This window comes from Pseudochaenichthys georgianus, unplaced genomic scaffold, assembly GCF_902827115.2.
Source record: "Pseudochaenichthys georgianus unplaced genomic scaffold, fPseGeo1.2 scaffold_471_arrow_ctg1, whole genome shotgun sequence".
NCBI lineage: Eukaryota > Metazoa > Chordata > Actinopteri > Perciformes > Channichthyidae > Pseudochaenichthys > Pseudochaenichthys georgianus.
Window position 1 is genome coordinate 178,720 of NW_027263035.1, and position 16,919 is coordinate 195,638.

At 42.4% G+C, this 16,919-nt stretch overlaps 1 protein-coding gene across 1 annotated transcript in view; it reads left to right on the forward strand.

Moving 5' to 3' along the window:
* Positions 1-16,839, forward strand: part of pofut1 (protein O-fucosyltransferase 1) — a 38,370-nt gene extending 21,531 nt beyond the window's left edge. Inside the window, exons 5-7 of the mRNA XM_034078722.2 lie at positions 1,203-1,395; positions 15,506-15,748; positions 16,110-16,839. Coding sequence (XP_033934613.1) covers positions 1,203-1,395; positions 15,506-15,748; positions 16,110-16,304 — 631 coding nt within the window. The 3' untranslated portion in view covers positions 16,305-16,839. The remainder of the gene's footprint in view (positions 1-1,202; positions 1,396-15,505; positions 15,749-16,109) is intronic.
* The last annotated feature ends 80 nt before the right edge of the window (positions 16,840-16,919 follow it).

Sequence of the window (16,919 nt, forward strand, 5' to 3'; positions counted from 1 at the left end):
TTTTGTGTCACATTTTCATTATTAGGTTGATGTATAACTGTATAGTATCTTAATTATTTAAAATAAGGTGACTAAAAATGGCAACCGTATTTTCAGTTTTGGCAACCAAAAGCTGATGCCTGGTTGCCAGCCTAGCAACCACTTTTAAAAGTCAGCGTTGAGCCCTGCACTCCAACAGTACATAACAGCCTAATAATGACAGTTTAACCTTCTCTACATCGCCTCGTTCACACAATAAATCAACAATACAAATACAGATTATATAAGCATTTAGTTCAAATGCGATTTAAAATGCTCTCAGGTTTTACACCTCTTATGAAATGTAGACTACATTTATTACGGAGTTTATGTCCGAGCCAACAGACTCACAGATCGTTGGCTACTGGGAGATATGCAAAATACACCGCATGTAGTACAACACAAACCTCCGCTGTGGATCTTCAAAACAATATACAGTAAAACTATAGTCGCAGGCCCAAGTTTAACTCTGAGGCCTGCATGGTCTGCCTACAAAACAAAAATAAAAAAAAGTTTATGCAGCCCCAACAACAGCCTCTGATCATCAACAGACTTCATGCAATGCTTCATCGGATGCATATATTAGATAATAATCTCTATCTCACTCCTAACACATTTAAATCTACTTTCAGCATGGATAAATGTTCATAAAATACATCCATTGTTTGTTTAATATGCTTCTTGAAATCCTAAAAAACACATCGTTTTTCTAGAACAGATTACAAATCGCCTGAAAATAGTACAAACAAGTGGCTACATGTTTGACGAAGGTGTTGCGCTGGGCTATATCTTGCAATCGAAAGTGAAACTTAAACTCGCTCCATTGCGCAGATATTCCCGCGAGAGTGCGGAAAACTTAAATGAATACACCCCCCCCCCCATTGACAGGGGTCGCCAGTCTCTGGCACTGTTATTTTGAGGGTCGCGGGCTGAAAAGTTTGGGAACCCCTGGTCTACAGTATAGAACATCTACAGTCGAATATATTTATTTATATACTATTACAATACACATTATTACAGTATTTCAAATTCTACATTCTGTTTTTATCTTATCTTACTCTATATATATATAGTTTACTCGTACATTACATCACTTTACTTTCTTTGCGACCCCTTAAAGCGCTTTACATCAGCATTTGCCCCAGTAAAAAGCAGCTTCTCTTCATCCTTCTACTGTGTTCTAGGTTCCCCCCCTCGCAGCACCCGGTCCTGGCCCTGCCGGGGGCTCCTGCTCAGTTCCCGGTGACGGAGGAGCATGTGAGCCTGCAGCGCTACGTGGTGTGGTCAGATAGCATGGTGGGGGAGGGGGAGAAGCTCATCGCTGCCCTGCTGACCCGGCCCTACGTCAGCCTTCACCTGAGGATCGGCAGCGACTGGGTGAGATGTTTATCACAACTCATAAGCTAAGTTTGGACATATAAGGTTGTTCACAGATATATGATCTTTCCTCTGGTTCACTGAGAAATTAAATCAGCAACACTAACAACACAATTTGTTTTCTACAAAGCCTGAGATATGTTTCGCTAAATGTTATTCATTAAGATAAGCATGCCTTATTTTATTGAGGAAATGCACTTGTATCAAATATCTAACCTTTCACAAAAAACACTTGTCCTCCTTGAATTTAAAATTGTATTGATCATGTAAACCAACGTGTATGAGTGTTCTATTTCATCCTTACTGACCGCCAGAGGCAGTGCTAGCACTGGATATGTTCTGTCTCGCGAATGCGCAGGTCGAATATTTATGTCAACAGTGTCACGTGTGACCTCGTATGACCCCGGAAGGCATACGTTCCGGTAGGGGTGTAACCATAGATATATACAGGGGTGCACATAACTTTCTCAGTGAGGTACTCAGATGAGTATCTGGAGTCAGTGTTTGGTACTCCAACTTCTGGCTCCACTCAAAGTTATTTGATGAAGCCCTCTGTATCGCGAACGTCAACGGGGGCGGGGGGTGCTAGTGGAGTACTTCATGACCACAGACCGTGAATGTTGTGATCAGCTATTTTAGCGCAGTTCTCCAGTGAAGGGGGGTGTCACTACCCGATCTGCAGTGCGCATGTGCGAGAATAAGTGAGAAATGTAACTTCTGTTAGACGGCTATCATACTGAATACATATTTACTGTGAATGTATGCAAAAATGTATGGCATATAGCTGTCTAACAGAAGTTAAATCCATTACTCACTTATTCTGACAATGTACTTAACCCCAAATAAAAGAACCCAATAAAAAGAGTTGTTAAATAATAGTGAAGTCACGTTGTAATAACAATAACTCATCTCTCTCGCGTTTTCTTTTTGTGATTTGCCAAAAGCCACTGTGTCCTACTTGGGTTGCCGTCCAGAGTTGTCCAATATGGCGGACCATCTCGCACATGCGCACTGCAGATCGGGCAGAGCTGCAGATCGGGTAGTGACAGGGGGGAGTCTCCCTCCGCAGCCGGTTGGCGTAGTTTTGGCACAATTCCGTTGTACAGACCGACGTTAACAGCAGCCTGTGCACACGGAGACCGACTCTGTCGTCTGGTGATCTAACCGCCTTCTGGATAACCCCACCACCATGGTGGTGGTGGGGTTATGGTATGGGCAGGCGTATGGTATGGGCAGGCGTATGGTATGGGCAGGCGTATGGTATGGACGACGAACACAGGCCACTCGATTCACAACATTACGCTAACCCTACCCATCACACCAGATACTGACTGGTTTTTGGACCCCCCCAGACCCCTCCAATAAAGCAAAAATGCACGTTTCAGAGTGGCCTTTTATTGTGGCCAGCCTAAGGCACACCTGTGCAATAATCAAATTTCTGGCTCTCACAGACCTGTAACTTCTTCTTTAAGAGCCTCCTCTGTCCTCCACTTGTTAACTGTATTAATGGCACCTGTTTGAACTCGTTATCAGTATAAAAGACACCTGTCCACAACCTCAAACAGTCACACTCCAAACTCCACTATGGCCAAGACCAAAGAGCTGTCAAAGGACACCAGAAACAAAATTGTAGACCTGCACCAGGCTGGAAAGACTGAATCTGCAATAGGTAAGCAGCTTGGTGTGAAGAAATCAACTGTGGGAGTAATTATTAGAAATCTATCTGGGTCTCCACGCAAGATCTCACCCCGTGGGGTCAAAATGATCACAAGAACGGTGAGCAAAAATCCCAGAACCACACGGGGGGACCTAGTCAATGACCTGCAGAGAGCTGGGACCAAAGTAACAAAGGCTACCATCAGTAACACACTACGCCGCCAGGGACTCAAATCCTGCAGTGCCAGACATGTCCCCCTGCTTAAGCCAGTACATGTCCAGGCCCGTCTGAAGTCCTGGTCCCTTTGCAGAAAAACAGCCCCAAAGCATGATGTTTCCACCCCCATGTTTCACAGTAGGTACGGTGTTCTTTGGATGCAACTCAGCATTCTTTCTCCTCCAAACACGTCTAGATGAGTTTTTACCAAAAGGTTCTATTTTGGTTTCATCTGACCATATGACATTCTCCCAATCCACTTCTGGATCATCTAAATGCTCTCTAGCAAACTTCAGACAGGCCCTGCTTAAAGGAATGGTATGCTCATGACACTCATTTTTAAATAATTATCATCCGATAAAACAGACCAGTCTCTGCCAGTCTTTTTTTTTTTTTTTTAATCCGATGACATTATCAGTGATTTTAAACTGATTATATACCGAAATAACATCAACACTGTGGGCGCCGCCATTTTCCGGACGTGACGTAAACCATGCGTTTGGTTTTCGAGGACACGTTGATCTCCATGTTATTTACTGTAGTTTCTCTCTTCAAATATGCCTCACTGTATCGCGAAATATTGCCACAATTCTGATAGGAACAATCCACGGAATGCTTAGTTCCATCTGTTGCCAAAAGGTAAGCGTAAGAAGTACATTCAGAGGCAGTGGCTAGCGAAATGTGGCCGGCCCGAACCGAAAGATTCACAGGCTCATGTATGCAGCGAACATTTCAAATTTCCGGACGACTACTCTGAGAGTATGATAAAACATAACATGGGATTTATGGAACAACCATTACTTAATGGAGATGCAGTACCATCGGTGTCATCACTGACCAGGACACCAGTTCGGCCAGTTGAGAAATCGCCCTCTGCAAGTGTGAAGCGACGGAGGAGCAGAAGTAGTGCTCGGAGTAAGAATAAGGTATGTTATAGCGCATTTCCATTGCAGCGGCTAGTCCCGTTTTAACATCCTTTAGCGTCCAGGCCAGGACAGTTTTTGGTGGCCTTTCCATATAGCGTAGTACCGACTAGTGTGTATTTCCCCCCAGTTTTTTCCGGCCCCATAAAATCGTGATTCTATGGCCAGGGACAACGAAGCTGAGTATGCTAAGGGAGGGAATCGCAAGCAAGGGTGGTACTACATGCATACATATAGTATCTTATATCATCTTCCTATTATACACACATGCATTTCCAAACATCTGGACTACCTATGTTGCAAATGTATTATCTCTTCAATTTACACACGGCATCTATTGCACATCTGTCCGTCCTGGGTGAGGGATCCCTCCTCTGTTGCTCTCCCTGAGGTTTCTCCCATGTTCCCTTTAAACTGGGGGTTTTCTTCGGAAGTTTTTCCTTTTACGATGTGAGGGTCTACGGACAGAGGGTGTCGTATTGTCATACTGATAAAACATCAAAACTTCTTCCTCTGCTGACGAGTCCGAACTCAAATATTCAGCTATGTTTCCGTGTGTTGACAAAGTGAACGCATGGATGACGTCACGGCCATCACGTGACTACTGAAAATGGCAAAAATGGCGGCGGCCAGACGGAATATAAAGGTTTTGATAAAAAAGAGCTATACAATCATTATTTACCGGGGAATATCGCTGATTTCTTCAGGGTATGGTTTAAACATAATGTTTCACTAAATACTGAAGTTTTGATTAATTATCTAATGAGTGGACCATTCCTTTAAGGAATGCTGAGTTGCATCCAAAGAACACCATACCTACTGTGAAACATGGGGGTGGAAACATCATGCTTTGGGGCTGTTTTTCTGCAAAGGGACCAGGACGACTGATCCGTGTAAAGGAAAGAATGAATGGGGCCATGTATCGTGAGATTTTGAGTGACAACCTCCTTCCATCAGCAAGGACAATGAAGATGAAACGTGGCTGGGTCTTTCTGCATGACAATGATCCCAAACACACCGCCCGGGCAACGAAGGAGTGGCTTCGTAAGCATGTGATTTTCTGGATTTTTTTTCTTCTTATTTTGTCTCTCATAGTTGAGGTATACCTAGGAGGAAAATGACAGGCCTCTCTCATCTTTTTAAGTGGGAGAACTTGCACAATTGGTGGCTGACTAAATACTTTTTTGCCCCACTGTATATATCAGGGATGCAAACTCATCAGGTATGAAAAAGGTGACAATGATCCGAGCCCCCCGACCCCACGGAATATCGGCTTTAAAATGAGGAATAACAGAGGATTTTAGCAGTCAGAACAACTAAAGCAGCAGTGTTAATAATAACAGAAATGCCAAAGAGTCACATCTAATACAAATATATAAAAGCATTTATTTTAATTGTGTAGCAGTCAGTTTATAATTTTGGCAGGACTGTTGAGCATTTTTGAAAATGTATTTTCATGCCTCTGTTCAAGGCTTAGTCTTTCTGTCTGTATAGCCAGTGGTGTAAAGTAACTAAGTTAATAAACTATAAAGTACTATACTTGGGTACAATTTTGAGATACTTGTACTTTATTTAACCTGTTAAGCCCGAGAGACCCCGGTACCGGGGCCCTCCCCGCAACATCTTGCAGGAAACATTGTCTGAGGGCATCTTAACATTTAATAAACTATGAATGTTTTATATCCATGTAAATGGAAGAAACTCATCTAACTGATCTTTTTTTTTTTTTTTAAACCCACAATGCTAACGCTGAGCCTCTGAATTAGAAACGAGCAAAAATGCTAACAGATTACTGCACCGAAACTCACTTATAAAACCTTATTATTTATCCTTTCTGCACATCCAACACATCGATTCGCATCGTGAGATGACACAGAATCGATGGGTGCATACATTATCAATCTATGATAAGAACTCGCGACTTTATAAACAAAAACAGACATCAAAACATGTGGCGCTAGGTAGCTAAAAACGCTAACATGGCTTACCTGTGTCGTTGTCAGTGGTCTTCAATGGCATTAAAACGATAACAACGCTGCTGAAGTTAATCCATAGGTTAATCCAATGTGTCTGTGTCCCTTGGAAATGATTTCTGATAATCCATAAGCAATAAACCTGCTTTTCTGTTTCCAGATGTCAGAGCGAGAGATAGGTTCACTCTGATGCAAACCTGCATGCACAAAGCCCCCACCTTTTTTTACCATGTGTGTGTGTGGGGAAATCCCCCTTCGATTCCATTGGCTCTAGCGGTTATAAAGAGATTTCATTCGTCAACATCGACCAAGGGGGGCCAGAGATATGGAAAATCCACCCAAATGACCCCAGAAGTGTTTTTGTTGTGCTAAATCTCTCTAAAAAGCTCAAATGTCACTTGTTTTGCATCAATCTTGATACAGGGTACTTATTATATGTTGTACTTTGGATCCCTAAAGCTTTTAGTCTACCTTACCATCATCCAAGGGTAGTTTTCACTATAAGTAAAAAAGAATTTTTGGACAGACACTATAATTTACAGTTTTTTACTATGTTCAATCTGAATTTTCTTTAAAATAACAAAACATCTATATTGATTCTGACTTTTCTACATCCAACAACATCATTACTTTGAGAAAAAAGATTATTAATTTAACTCTTTTAGAAGGGAAGATATGGTCATTTGTTCTGTGAATGTCATTTTCAAGTCTGAGACCTGAAAAACAGGCTCAGGGCTTAACAAGTTAAGTATTTCAATGTTTTGCTACTTTGTTCTTCTACTCCTCTACAATTCAGAGATAAAATGTGTACTTTTACTCCACTACATGTATTTAATACCTTTAGTGTTAAATCAGACTTTAGTTCCACCTGGAGTAAATTCACAAGCTACCCTGCTGTAAGTCATTCAAACTAGCTGCACCTTTACCAGCTTTGAGAACACTTTAATGATCAATCATTATAAAACATATCATATATATTATTCTGAAATGGACCAATCTGCACAAGGACTACTTTTACTGTCGCTACTTTAACTATATTTTGATGATAATACTTTTGTACTTTTACTTGAGGAACATTTTGAATGCAGGACCTTTACTGTAACAGAGTATTCCTACACTCGGGTACTTCTACTCAAGTGCAATATCTGAGTACTTCTGTTTTACTCAAGTACAATATGTGAGTACTTCGACTTTTACTCAAGTACAATATCTGAGTACTTCTACTTTTACTCTAGTACAAGATCTGAGTACTTCTACTTTTACTCTAGTACAAGATCTGAGTACTTCTACTTTTAATCAAGTACAATATCTATACTTATACCATCTCTGTTTATAGCCTATGAAAACAACTATTAAAAAAAGAAGGCTAAAGCTAACGTTAGCAGCTAGTAACAATGTATGCTAGTTAGCTAGCTCAACGATTCCTTAAATAATATTGCGACAGAAACATTTTTCTGTTCACATCACGCTCTGCCGCTCCGACAGGGAGCTCTGCTCTGAACTCCCGGACGGTAAGGGGATATGGGTCCGTTCTTATTGTGCATCCATGGCTAAAGGTAAAACGCATGTAGTACTGAACACGTAACATGAACATGCCGGGCGGCGCAGTCCTGTGGGTTAGATGCGCGTTCATAATGCCGAGGAAAATAACTCTCAGAATAACGTTATTAGCACATTTTACAACTTGAGGACCAAATGTTTTCAATAAGGGCTATACAAACGTTCATACTGGGTAGTTTATTTAGTTTTTAAAAAGTGATCCAACGATTTACAGACCACTATTTCCCAATGTAAGTCAATGGGAAAAAGTGTTTCCGGGCCCAGCAACCTAACAGAAGTGTAGTACCGCCGTTTGGCCACAACGAATATTTTCCTCACAGTCCGGCGCACTTCCTGGGGGCTTGGTTGAACCCATAGACTGTATATATAAATGGACGTAGGGTCCGTGACGTCACCCATAGGATTCTGCAGATTTGCCGTGAAGCCCTTAGTAGACGGAGTCGGACACTAAAGGCTCGACAGTGACGTCAGAGTTCAACTCCCGCCTGCTTCAGCCTGCTACAAATAAGGGCAAAGAGGCGGATCCGAGGCGGGACCTCCTGCCACCGTGCTGGAAGTTCCACAGCTAGCTGAAGCTACCAAGCTAAGCTAACATGCTCCCCATCTGCACACTGCCGTCGCATTTTACGTTTCTAAGGTAAGCGGACATGAAACTATTCAGCAAAACTATAAATAATAATCTAAGTTATTGAGTTTTTAGCATAATACTTCAGAATCCTAAAATCCCTTAACGTTTGTATGCAATTGTGCTAAATTCAACACTGGAATCAAGCAAATATTAATATGTTTGCATGACATTAGTTATTCATATTTTGATATCACTTGATTATACGTTTAATACATTTAAGTCAAGCTAAGGTGCATGTGATGGTAGCTAGTTAGTGCTCTTACCTGTGAGGCCTCCTCCAAACAGCATAATAACCAGACTGTATCATTAAAACTACAAGTACCAGTTCTAGATCCTTGACTTTAGACAAACAATTCAAAAGACAACATGTATTTAAAGACCAATCTTTATTTGAATGTGCCTCTTAACCTAAGATATTAGTTATACAGTAATAGTATTGACAATCTAAAAAAACTGAGCAACTCAACAGTCAACTTTATGTTTCTTATTCTCTAAAGCATTTATTATTTTCATTTTCCCCCTCTCATATTCAGTGCGGACGGATTGAGACAGTATGGTTTCCATCATGCAAGAGCTGCTAGACTGGCCGAGGTAGAACTACTGGCTGAGGGTGGCCTTCCCCCTGCACAGTCGACTCCAGCCCAACCTACCCATCCTAGGCGTTGGGCCGCAGAAGCTGCGGGTGCTCCGCCCAAGAAGAGGACTAAGCCTGATAGGGTGGATCTGCTAACTACTGAGCTAGCCCAGATGAAGTCACTCCTCCTGGCTCTCCATTCTGTTGCCCGTACAGAGCACGCCGCTGCACCCAATCCACCCATGGCTGAGCTGGTTCCAGAGGACGATGTGGTCTCGATGGCAGCGTCAGCCACTCATTTTTAATGAGTATGACGAGGAGGGCCCATCCCATGCTTCTGGGCCTGGCTCCTGTCCCTCAGCTCGTGGATCCTCGGAGGGGGCAGATGACGGCTCCATGGGTGCCGTCATTCGCATGGCTGCCAGTGCGTTTTTCAGGTGCACTCTGGCACCTGCCACCTTTACCGTTCCTCCCTCCGGTGAGTATCTGAGGGAGTTACATGCATGCTGGAGGGACACTAAGGCTCTTTCCCGTCTTACGTCCGATGACCGAGCCCTGGCAGCCATGCAGGATGCAAGATTTGGCCTTGACCACATGCTGGCTGTTGCTTCCCTTGACGAAGCTCTGAGGTCGGATGCCAGGTTCCCTCGACCCCAATGTCGGGTCACTGATGACCTGCTCACTAAGGCTTATGATACAGCGGCGCACATGAGCCATATAGGCAATTCCCTCTCTCACCCTCTCAGCTTCCCTGCAGCAAGATGCTCTCAGCGCTTCCGCTCCCAGCCTCAGTGACGCCTCATTACACAATGATGCAAATTAGTCGCTTTTCGGCGCCTCCTGCTTTTTTAAGATTTGGGTGACTTGTGTAATTCGTGGAGAACCGAGGAAATAATTTAACAAGCGAGAACCAAACAAATAATTAAACAAGCGAGTGCCTGTTTTTCCTGGCCGAGGACAGGTTCCATGTACACAACACGAGCGTAACGTGGTATATGTCTCGTCTGAAAGGAGTGTAGACTAGAGCAGTGGTTCCCAAACGGTGTGCCGTGAGGCAAGTCCGGGTGTGCCGTGGGATTTTGTGACAACCATACATTATTATTGCAATATACAACTACACAAAAATAATATTTTTTTTATTTACTATAATATCAGTACTTTGTAGGTTTATATGTACGTAATCTGCGCGACTTGCGCGTCCACATCTCCACGTGCAGTGCTGCATAAACATGGCTGAGTCAGCAATAACTTTCGAGGGGTGGAGGGATGCCCATTATTTTGAGTTCGTCCGAAGAATAGACAGGAATGTGACGGTGAGGTGCAAACTGTGTCCAGGCCAGAAGCTGTTATCCACTGCTGGAAACACCACGTCAAACCTCAACAAGCACCTGCAAAGAACACATGCTAAGGTGAAGCTACCGCACAGCTATTTGTTGTTTGTTTATATCACGTAGTCTGTTCTTCTTCTCTGTCTTCCGGTTGTTGCCTGTTTTGAATGACAAATACACACTACCGCCGCCTGCTGGTAAGGAAAGTTATTGCCACTCACGCATGCGCAAGTTCGTACGTGCTCGGCGAGTAAAGTAACGAGTTACTTTATGTAGATAGTATTGAAGTAGTGTAATATATTACTTTTTTTAAAGTAATATGTAATATATTACAATTTTTTAGTAACGACCCCATCTCTGGAGTTGGCGTTCTCTACTCTGATTTACATGAAGAACAACAGGAGGTCACGGCTCTCTGTTAAACAGGACTTGCGAGTGGCCCTCTCCTCAGTGCCACCAAGGATTAAAAAATTCTGCGCGCCCCGACAGGCACATGTATATCACTAATTTGTAAGTCGGCAAACTATTTACAATAGCACATGTTTCAATGCTGATTGCTGAAATGTTCATTTTGTGACCTGTCTGGTTTAAATGAGTGTGTTGCTGCTTTGATGAAACCTAATTTGATAAAGTTTCAAATACATTTCTGAAATATTTCGTTAATAAATATTTCACGAGTAATATAGTTGTCTTTGTCACATTTTATTTGGCATTAGTGAATAATTATGCACATTTACAGATATTTTACATGATATGAGTGATAACACGTGTTATAAGGGCTATTTTGCACAATAGGTGTGCCTTGAGATTTTTACTTGTCCTTTGGTGTGCCTTCAAATCAAATCAAATCAAGTTTTATTTATATAGCACATTTATAAACGATTTTTGGTCGAGCCAAAGTGCTGTACATATAATTAAAATAGCCTACAGTAGAGACACTTTACAGCAAATACAACAACACAGATTGTTCAGAATATCAGTATGTGAAAAACGACACCCTCTGTCCTCAGACCCTGACATCGTACAAGGAAAAACTTCCAGAGAAAACCCACAGTTTAAGGGGAAAAAATGGGAGAAACCTCAGGGAGAGCAACAGAGGAGGGATCCCTCTCCCAGGACGGACAGACGTAAAATAGATGCCGTGTGTAAATCGAAAAGATAATACATTTTACAGCATATAGACCGAATGTTAGGAAATGCATGTGTCTGTAATGAGAAGATGAATCCACGAGGACGTCAGCTACAGTCCTGTGGAAGCCATCAGGGAGGCAGCATGACGAGACCCAAGGCAGGACCGCAGAGACAGGTTCAGCCACGACCCGAAGTCCACGACTTAATCCAGAACTCAGGATAGGGGATCCAGGACACAGGACTACAGCAAGAGGATCAGCCTCGACTCCGGATCCCGGCGTAGATATAGATACAAAACAAGAAAAAAGATTTGGCTGGGATCATCGGAACAAGAGAATACACAGACACAGACAGAGGGGGAAAAGGTCATTGGATAAAAGTTATTCTTGATAACCCTCTAGAAAGATCTCATGAACTTCCCCACTCAATCTATCAAGACCCGAGCAGTTCTATTAGAAGTCCAAGGTAAAGGCACAGGCCGGCGCATATCGCTCATGGAATCCCTCACCATATGAACTCTGACCCCTCACCATATGAACTCTGACCCCTCAAGTGTACAAGTGAAGAGACACCATGTGTCAGCTCCTTTTTAGAATAGTATTTCTTCTCTTCTCAGAGAAACAAGGGTATGAAAAGAATAGCCAGGAAGAGAGGCAGAACGTGACTACGTAAATGCACTCTCCTAAATATTAAACGAGCCTTGGGCACAAAAAGTTTGGGAACCACTGGACTAGAGTGCTGACTGCTGACGGAGAGCACCGGAACACCGCTCCAGCTTTTCAAATATTGCAGTACCCATAAGGAGCCGTACACATGCCGCAGTGTTTGCGTGGCTGTGTCTTTAGTTGTAAGCACAGTGGTGATCTGTTGTTATTAGCATCTGGTTAGCTAGCTATGCTAACGAATTTAATGAGCTTTTCTACAACCAGGTGGAAGAGAGCTCTCTCCTGAGAGGCTCAAATAACCTCAGCTCAGTGAGGTTAAGGCACACCTTGATATGATCATTATAGTTATTAATGAGACATTAGAGACTACATGAAAAACAGGTATAAAATACTATATGACAGTAACAAAAAGTTGTTAAAAATAACAAGAATAGAGTTTAAAAGCGGAGTGATTTGTAAAATATCCAAAAAGAAAAATCTGCTTACAGTTCTGTTTCATATGGGTGTTGAAAGATGTATCCATAGATCTCTTAATTTTGCTCTCAAAGTGCACCAGATTGATGCTTTTAACGTCAATATTTAAAAAAAAATCTTCCCGGGGGATTTACCAAACATGCTAAATCACATCAGAAGGCATCACCCAGATTTGCCAATCACTGGAGCCCGGCAAAAGACAACAGCAGTTCAACAGCTGATCCCCGCTGTTTTTAAGAAGCCAATAGGCATGAAAGCCGAGAGACCAAAATAAATAACGGAAGCTTTTGGCATATTTTTTCAACGACTTTGCGCTCTTGAAACACTTTCTTATTATTTATGATGTAATATTTTCAAGACATTCTTTTTAGTTTTACAGCTTGATGAAACCTTTTAGTTTGACATCAGCCATTATAGATACTATGGCCATCTGAGTGTGTGTGGTACTCTTTGTGGTTTGTTTGTAACTGTTTAATACAGTTAATTATTCAAAATGTCAGAGTTCCTTATTTTGAAACTGAAACTTGCACTACTGTTCAAAAGTAAATAACAACAAACCTGGAATTATGCATTTGGGACTTTTTTTTGCTTTTTCTTGTTGTACCGAACCGTACCGAACCGTGACCCCCAAACCGAGGTACGAACCGAACCGTGACTTCTGTGAACCGTTACACCCCTAGTCCCCGGTGTTCCAGGGAACTCACCAAGTGTCAGAAAACATAACCCTCTCTCTTTTCCTCCATACCCACATCTCTAAAAACGGGGCTGCAACGGATCTGATACAGACTGATCTTGAATTATTTTCTACGTCACAGAAGTGGTGCTCCGCTTATTGGTCAATTCTCCACCTATCAGGGGAATGTGGAGTTGGGCCACGGCCGGCCATTGCGCTGGAGACGCTGTAGTACATATGCCAGGCCTGTAAGTGGCGCTGTAGTCTGCCACAAAAGCAGCGAAGAAGACTTCCCGCGCATGGTTGCCCTTCTGTTTATACTCTGCTCTGGCTCTTTTTCTCCCTCCCCGAGGCAAGCGTTTGCTCCCGCTGCTGTAATTCAATGCAATCCCTCCCTCGCTGTAATTCTCTCCAGTAGTCCACCAGCAGATGACAAACACCCTCCTCTCCGGCTCTTCCAAGGAACGAGGGGACCGTGCGGCAGAGTTTCAGTTAGATTTTTATTTCGCCGGTCAACATGTCCGTTAAAGTTTAAAACTTCCGGACAAAATTAGAAAAGTGCCGGTCAAAGGTCTTCTTTGTTATTTATTGAGCTTTAAAACAAATGAATAACGACTCTATATAATAATATAAGAATAAAACACGGAGGACGGAGATCTCTTTTTCTCCCCCTCTTCTCCCCGCTGCAGCCCAGCAGCTGATCTCAAAGCACGCGCCCCTCTCCTGCAGGGGGGCGTGGTGCAGCTCACAGAATCAGCCCCCTGCAAAAACAGCGTTGGAAAGAGCAAATAGAGCGAAATGAGGCATGGCTAAAATGCAGGATCTGTTTGGTATTTTGAAAGAAAAACTATTTATATACTTTATATAGGTATGGCCCTACAATATATTGTTCAAATATAGCATAATATGTCCCCTTTAAGGTATTATTAAGGTAGGGTTAATGTTGCTCTCAAAGTGCACCAGATTGATGCTTTTAACTTCAATATTTAAAAAAAATTCTTCCCGGGGTGAGCATGCCCCCGGACCCCCCTAGAGGAGGCGACGACCCCCCTAAAGGATGTTTGGTCCACCCCCCACTTGTAAAAAAAATAGCACTTTACCCCTGCACCCCCCCCCCCCCCAACAACTCCTGGGCTAAGCCCGGATCTCCTACAATCCTAAATCCGCCTCTGTGCGAGAGACCGAAGATATCCAGTGCTAAGCACTGCCTCTGACGGTCATCCAGGATTCATAGAACCGTAGTTACATACGTAACTTTCGTTTTTCTTATTATAAACGAATAATATGAAAAATCTTAATGTACAATGTTTATCCCTCAGTACTTGAGCTCATTGGTTCCTACTGTAAATGTCAAAATTAAAATAAAACACACAAATATAGATTGGTGACAGGCAGCTAACTTATTGACATGTACATGTAGATTTTTCTCATGTTTCTCATTCAGAAAGAGGTAGATAATTTGTAGAGGACTATTTTCTGTTGCAGATTAAATTCAGATCTTAATGTTTTCTATTTGTGATTGAAGGACAGTGCATGTGGGATTGAGTCAAAATAATGAATGTATCGGCGGAGTCGGGATCAGCTTTATTGTCAATTTGTCATGTACAGTATGTTTACACATTCAGAGTTTATTGCTCTCTATGAACGTACACAGAAATAGATACACGGCTGGATACACTCCTTTAATCCCACTCTCCATTAGACCTAATTATTTCCCATTTCATGGCGTGTTCAGCCACCCTTCATCACCCCAGTCATTTTTTTCAAAATAAATTGTATTTTTAATCTACTCTTTACACCTTAAATTAAGATTACTCCTTGATTGACTTGACTGAATATGTATTTTAGCCAGAAGAATAGTTGTATTTATTAACTGTGTGCAGTCTTCATCTAAAAGCCCAAATAAAATATTAAAGGGTGTATATGTAAATTCAATATTTGTCGCCAAATAATTTGCAAAACATTCTGATTTGTGTGGAAACATTTTCATTATTAAGATTTTTTTTGTTTTAACCTCTTTTCCTTTCTCTTTCTTGATCCTCCTTGGTCATTACAGTCCTTGTCTGTTCTGGATTTACAACGTGTCACATGTTCTGAATTGACCAATCAGAACTTTATTTAGCCTCCGTATTGTTTATGGTTGAATGTAGGCTGCGAAAATGTGATTCTTAAGTGGGCTCTGAGTTGAAAAAGGTTGGGAACCGCTGAAATAGACTATTCGACTGCAACCCAGGCCTGTAACTCTGCCAAGAAGAAGCGGCCATCTCCTATCACATCTTAATCATTTTGTTCTTTCCCCCTTACACAGCAAAACGCCTGCAAGATGCTGAAGAACGGTGAAGCAGGGCCTCACTTCATGGCCTCTCCTCAGTGTGTGGGCTACAGCCGCAAGACGGCGCTGCCTCTCTCCATGGAAATGTGTCTGCCCGACCTGACAGAGATCCTCAGGGCCGCCAGGCTGTGGGTGAAGAACACCTCTGCCCGCTCCGTCTACATCGCCACCGACTCAGAGTCCCACAGCAGGGACATCCAAAAGCTCTTCAAGGGCAAGGTGTGTACAACCTCTGTGATGCATTCACATGTGTCATAAATTACTTCTGGCTTCATTTCTGTCATGTGTTATCACAATCAGAAATGCTTGATTTATCCTGGGAGGGGGCAGTTTCTCCATTTTAGGATGAAATAAAATAAAAGATAAATACAAACATGTAATGGACTAGCTTCTTTTTGATTGTGCTAGTTGTCACAACTAGCACATTCTTTACACAGTCAATATGCCTTAACCCATAAGACCTTGAGTCTGAGTCCAGATGTGCATGCAAACTACGCCATTTGTCTAAAATGGAAATATACAGTTTTTGACACCAAGCATTTTAACAATGTCCAAAAATTGTTTATTTGTGTTTTTCCAGGTGAAAGTGGTGAGTCTACAGCCCGACTCGGCCCAAATGGACCTGTACATCTTAGGCCGAGCCGAGCACTTCATCGGCAACTGTGTCTCCTCCTTCTCCGCCTTCGTGAAGAGAGAGCGGGACGTCCACGGCCTCCCATCATCCTTTTTTGGCATGGACAAGCCTGGAAAATTAAATCAAAAAGAAGAACTCTGAGAACAAAGGTTACATGGTCGTCCTGGAGGACTGTAATGAGGAGGTGAGGGAACAAGTGGAAGGCAGAGAATATTTACAGTATTTGTACCCTCCCAAGATTTTCCTTTTTGCCTGTCAAAGCTAGTTTTCCTTACGATCAGGAAAACCAACAGATCCTCTAGCATTTCCTTTAGCTTCTGCCATAGTCTGTGCTGCCACCATGCTTTGCAATCCAGACATGTTCGCAGGACCTCTGGTGACCTCAGTGAACACTGGAAAAGACGGCAGTGCCAGTGATCATGTTCCCTCCCTCTCTCTTTTTCCCTCTTCTCTTTCCCCATCTTTCCACCCCTCCATGTCTTTTCCTGCTTGCTCTTTCCTTTCCTCTCTGCCCTCCATTCCAAGGACACTGATCCTCCTGTACATACTAATTATAGGAAGGAAAAAGGAGACCGTTAACTGAACAGTATTGATATTCATTGAATGTGAATAAATGTATTAGGATGACAAAAAAGTAGATTCGCAGAGGTTAAATTGATTAAATGCGGTTGTGGAATGTGTGTCAAGCTAATTGTGTTCCTCTGTGGGAAAGCAGTGAATGCAATGATTTTTAAGTCTAATGTTTTGTATAATGTT